Source organism: Dryas octopetala, chromosome 2, assembly GCF_963921425.1.
Source record: "Dryas octopetala chromosome 2, drDryOcto1.1, whole genome shotgun sequence".
NCBI classification, from domain to species: Eukaryota; Viridiplantae; Streptophyta; class Magnoliopsida; order Rosales; family Rosaceae; genus Dryas; species Dryas octopetala.
The window spans coordinates 22,664,696-22,670,695 of NC_141367.1; the positions used below are offsets into that span (position 1 = coordinate 22,664,696).

At 36.2% G+C, this 6,000-nt stretch overlaps 1 protein-coding gene across 1 annotated transcript; it reads right to left on the reverse strand.

The window, feature by feature from the left end:
• Positions 1-1,871: 1,871 nt before the first annotated feature.
• LOC147294230 (Major facilitator superfamily protein) lies at positions 1,872-5,745 on the reverse strand. The gene is given in 17 exon segments (XM_086232335.1): positions 1,872-2,017; positions 2,155-2,269; positions 2,376-2,435; positions 2,528-2,581; positions 2,680-2,847; positions 2,930-2,973; positions 3,070-3,154; positions 3,259-3,339; positions 3,431-3,523; positions 3,639-3,703; positions 3,830-3,905; positions 4,011-4,076; positions 4,227-4,292; positions 4,394-4,453; positions 4,562-4,651; positions 4,739-4,801; positions 5,539-5,745. Coding segments are annotated over 17 exon segments (1,539 nt in total).
• Between the last annotated feature and the right edge of the window lie 255 nt (positions 5,746-6,000).

The following is a 6,000-nucleotide window of genomic DNA, read 5'->3' on the forward strand; positions in this document are numbered from 1 at the left end:
AATATGGAGAACACTGACCAAAAGAAGAAGAAAATATTGGACAGGGGATATGTGATAACTGGATATATTGTCAAAAACAGAATTTGGAGTTCAATTTTGCTTAACATCTTTGAGTGTATTAGTAATGGTAAAGATGTATTATAATTAGAGGTGGTCAGCAAAATTAAACACTTTAAAATCGAATGATAAAGTTAATCAAAGTGTACTATTTGCTTTATTATTGAGTGATCAATCATTTCGAGGTTGTCACAACAACATTGGATATTTCGTATTACACTACCCTTATATATCCTTAATTTGCATTTCATCAAATTGGCCAAACCTCCACCATTTGGGTGTCACTGTATATGACAACTGGGAGTGGGACCTTCAAGATTTGTGAAGAAGTCTTGAAAACTACGAATAAAAGAAACAAACCATATCATGGACTTCCTTTAAAAGCCTTATGATAAGGAGCTCTGCTATCTTCTCTAACCTTCAAAATCACATACATATGGTAGGACTAGCCTTGCCCATATGGGAGAAGAATTATTGATATATCTATAACACCAGTCCGTGGGATAATCAATTCATATGTTACAATAGGTACATTGATTATGTCATGTGATAATATTACGATTATACCGAATATTTTTTCCTTCTAATGATATTAAAGTCTACCTCATAGTATTGTCTAATTATCTAAATCATTTTAAAAATTAAATTATTGGGATAGCTTAATTGGAATGACAATAGAATTTTTCTTCCGAACTAAAAAATGTCATATTAAAAATCTATTAGTATAGACGGTTTAAATCATTAAATCGAGTATGAGATATATCACTTTTTCTAGAAAGAGGATGTTATAGAAGCTCTTTATTTAAATAAGTTCCATTTTTGCAGGCCAAAAAAAAAATTCATGCTTGTGGCATAAATTCAAGAAACACTTAAGTGCAGCAGAAAGAGCAAACAAACAAGCACACGGAGAGAGCTTCAACAAGCAAACCTTATTTTCCATTCTCACCCAACGCAATACTCGCAATCCTCAATGTGGGTTTCCCGACGACGACGTTTAGCGGCGATTGAATCCCCCTATTACTTCGATTAACGCAAAGAATTGCTTGCTTTAAATTTGGGGTTGGAATTTTGTGGGTTGTGATTTGATTGAGTATATATATGTATGCGTGTGATTTTACAATTAGTTTGAGTTGAAGGGTGAAGAGGTTGGAGAAGGAGAGAAATTAGTGGAGAATTGTAAGGAATGGGACAAGAAGACGACTTCAATTCCATTCTCGACGATCCCGGCGGCAACTGCGTCACCGAGTCAGACTTTTATTATCCAATTTCGACGACCCCGCTCGATAAAACAAAAGGCAAAAAAAAAAAAAATTTGGAGAGTTCAATATTGTTCAAAACTAAGGTGGCATAAGCCCAATGAAATCACACTAAGCACGCCCCTAAACTCTTGGTTTAGTAGGATCCTCCCATCCACAATGATGAAGAATCTTCGTCGCTTAAGTTGCGAAATCTTATTTCGCAAGCTTTCATGCATAGGCTCACTCACATTCTGCATTGATTTCGTGTTTAGAGAATACTCTTAGAATGAATGCATAGCAAAAATAAAAAACAAAATTTTAAAAAAAGGCATAACTCATTTCATTAATTTCCAACATGAATACAAGCATATTTTGCTACATTGCATATCTTCTATTTTAAGTTGAAAGCCCAAAGAATTTGACACATAATGAATGATATGGGGTTGCATGGAATGATCTTGTTGTATTTCTCCTAGGTGAAATAATTTCACTTCCAAATCAAAATGGAGAAGACACTTAATTAGAGCCATAGTACCAAAGAATTATTTTTAGCAGCTAAGCTACTCTCAAGTGTTATCAGTTGATGATATCCTCTTCTCTTCTATCTGATGAATTGATGCATGCCTGAATTTCTTCTAGTGTTTTTCCTTTGGTCTCTGGGACCAACTTTGCAACAAATAGGATGGTCAATAAAGAGAACCCAGAATAAATGCAGTAAGTTCCTGCAAAACAAATCAAACATATATGTATATATATATATATATATATATGGAATCAGACTTCAGTTTTGAAACAATGCAAAGCAATCAGTAACATGTACTGTGTTTAGTAAATTAGTTCAGAAGTTCTATATACTTACTTGAGGAACTCCAGCTCATGAGAAAGTTGTAAGTATAGGAAACTGCCCAAGCACCCAACCAGTTCACAAGCACCACCAAGCTCCCAGCAGCTCCCTTCACATGGATTGGGAAGATCTGCAAAGGGGAACCATGTTGTATAATTTAATGGCTATTTGGTTCAACATGCTTACATTATGCATAATGGCTTTGAGGATCGAACTCACGGGTTTTTCGAAATTACCTCAGACATTATCACCCAAGGGACTGCTCCCATTCCAATCGAGAAAAACGCAATGTAAATCTGATTTCGGAGGGAAAGTAAAATGAGGAGCTGCAGTCAGATAGTTATATATATGATACTTTTCGAGTTTGCAGTTGTAATGGTTAACGTACCAGCACGCCAGACACAGCTATTATCGGTACCCAATCAAGCAACAAACCATATCCCTGATTTACAAAGATGATAATTACAACTTCAGACCATGATATTGCAGGAAAAATCAGAAAATATTTTGTTACCGAATGTGGTTTTGAACATTTGATACCTTCAGAAAGAAAGAAGTTCCTGCTAGAAAACAGCCTAGGAATGTTCCAGTTGCTGAAACCTTCATATGAAAACAAAAACCCATCATGAAAAGGTTTTCCAATAGAAATATTTTATATTAAGAGGTCAGGATTTCTAGATCAATTGCTCCCACTACAGTGATTGGAACCTGTCAATATATTTTACATGAACTGATGGATGGACAAACTTAAACATTTGAACTTCAACAGAAAATAGGAGAAAGTGACTACCTGAACACATGCATAAGCTATGGTTCCAATTTTGCTTGAAATTCCTGCAGTTGGCATTACAGAAATAGAGTAAGTTTCACAGGAAAGATCAGCAACAAAAATAAAATGAAATGAAGTATAGGAAATCCCCGATTGAATACCAGCTTCTTCAAAGGTTTGACTTGCATAGAATCCTATTCCATTAATCCCTCCAAATTGTTGAAATATCATTAATCCAACCCCAATCTAAAACCATCACCATGTTCAAGAGGTTTCAGTACAAAACATGAAGTCATTTGGTTAGCAGCATTAAAGAAAATAATGAAAATTTACAGACAAAAGTTTCTTACAATCACAGAGCGAATATGTTTGCTTTGAAACAAATCCGAAATTTTGGCTTTTGGAAGACTTTGTAGAGTAACAATATACTCCTGTCAAGAAACAGACAGGGCCATTTGTTAGACATGTTGGCTTTAATTTACACATGATTCAATTAATGTTTCCCTGGTTGACAAGAAGTACTTGAATTTCAGCCATTTCATCAGATATATCTGCATCTTTTCCACGAAGTCTGAGTAGTGCAACTTGAAATTCTTTCTCTTGGCCAATCTTTGCCTGAAAAGAATGCTTTCAACCTTACATATCTTTCTTATTCTCATTATTTTTGTCTCTATTGTGGTGAAAACATGAAAACAAAATATATGAAAGCTAATCTAATTTAAGTTCTTACCAGCCATCTAGGGGACTCCGGAACAAACCATAGACCCAAAAGCAGGAAAATGCAAGGAATAATTCCTTCAGATGGAAACCCAACAATCAGTCCCTTCAAAATTTTCAGTTCCTTCCGAAGGCAATTAAGTTGAACTACCTTCTGTTATTAAGAATAACAAAATATCCTATGATAATGGAATCAGAATTTACCAGTCAGAGCTAGGGTTCTCCAACTTATAATTGTTCCTATTACGAATGCAACTGAGGCTCCAGTAACAATCATGAGCTGCAGAACAAGCATAAAGAAAACATAAATAGCAGTAAGTTAATGATCATATAGTTCTCATTGAGGGACCAAATTTTGTACAAAGAAAGCTCTTAGTTCTCCTACCTGATTTAATGTTGTAAGCCCTCCACGGAGATTTTTGGGTGCGATTTCTGCTATAAATATTGGGACCTGTTCATCAAATTTTCCAATTTTTGTTAAAATTTTGAAGTGTCATCATATATAATGCCAAATATTGGAAAGAAAGCTATCATTAGACTAAATTAAATAGCCTTGCTCAGATATTGGAAAGAAAAGAGCTTGGGTTTAAAAAAAAATTACCACATAAGAGAAAACTCCAATTCCATATCCTGTGAAAAACCTTCCTATGTCAAGTGACAAAGCTCCCTGCATAGGATTCATAAAAAATATGTAAAACCTTTGGTAATAAGAAACTGTTTGATTATCTATACAAAAATTAAAAGATTGAAAATGTTGCAAATATATACCTTAGAGAAGTAGACGGTTAGCCATCCTGTAATGCAAAAACCAGCTGACATTCTCATCCCCTGCTTCAATAAAATTGTCAAGAAGCTTAGTACAAAGTTTAGTACAATGGAGATTACTAAACTTCAATTCTATTTTTCTTTTGCACCAGAAAGTCACATTTACCATACCCCTTTTCTGCCGAGAAAATCTGCAATCCGACCACTTGTTATAGCACCCAGCATTGCTCCAATAGTTAGTATAGAACCAAACATGGAGAACTGCCATGTGACCAAGAATTACTAACAACTCACTCACTTTACTATAATTCATTTCCATAAGCTATCAAAAAGAACAAGGAGGCAAACCTGAGCTAGAGAGAGATTAAGGTCTTCCCTGATAGCAGATTGAGTGGGTGCTGAATATCCCACCTGCCAAAAGAATAACTTAAGCTAAACAAACCTTTTTTTTTTTTGTTATTTTGTTTTTTTTCCCCTTAATCAGAAGAAAACACAAACACTGATAGAATTAGAGCATCCAACCCAAAACCAATTGGCAATGGGTGGAGAGGCCCAAGACTTATAAGCACATATGCTAAGCCTTAGTTTTCCGATGTGGGACATTGCTCCACATTACTCTCAACACGCCCCCGCACGTGTGGCGATATTTTGAGCCTTACACGTGAACAAATTGTATTGGGTGACGTGGGAGCACGTGTGGCCGTTGGGCCTTACACGCGGATAACCAAGCTCTGATACCATGATAGAATTAGAGCATCCAACCCAAAACCAATTGGTTTTGGGTTGGATGCTCTAATTCTATCATGGTATCAGAGCTTGGTTATCCGCGTGTAAGGCCCAACGGCCACACGTGGATAACCAAGCTCTGATACCATGATAGAATTAGAGCATCCAACCCAAAACCAATTGGCAATGGGTGGAGAGGCCCAAGACTTATAAGCACATATGCTAAGCCTTAGTTTTCCGATGTGAGACATTGCTCCACATTACTCTCAACAAACACCAAAAAAGAATACCTTAGTACACCACAAACTTTCTTAAACCAGGAAATGACGGAAATCTAACAACAAACACAGAAAGCCTACTTTTTGTATAGCCTACTCTGCCTAGAAACACAATATAGTTATAGAAATGTTAAGAATACTTACACATGATCCAAATTCGAAAGAGCCACAAACAGCAACACATGTGCTAAGCAAAACCATCCCAATGGATCCACTTTCAACAGCACTCTTCTCATTGTCATCACCTTCATGGGCAACAACAATTTTGTTTTGGCTGATAAAGGGCTGTTCCAAATGCTGAAGAGTATTACTTCCCCCATTTTCAACATCTCTGCACTGCCCAATTGCCATATCTTTCTCAGTGCTCCAAAAACTCAAACACCAAGTGAGCAAAAACAGGAGCAAGAGAAGTATGCCCCTGCTAGGACTTGGTGGGATCAGTGGTAGATACGCATATGTAATGTACGTGTTTCTGGGGTATATATACACATGTCAAAGTGCATGTAGATATTTTGCAAATTTGTCTACTAGCAATTGATTGAGGAACTAAAATAAAATGTGCTAGAAGGTTGCAGTTGATGTGAAACTGGGTATTGCATGTGGGAC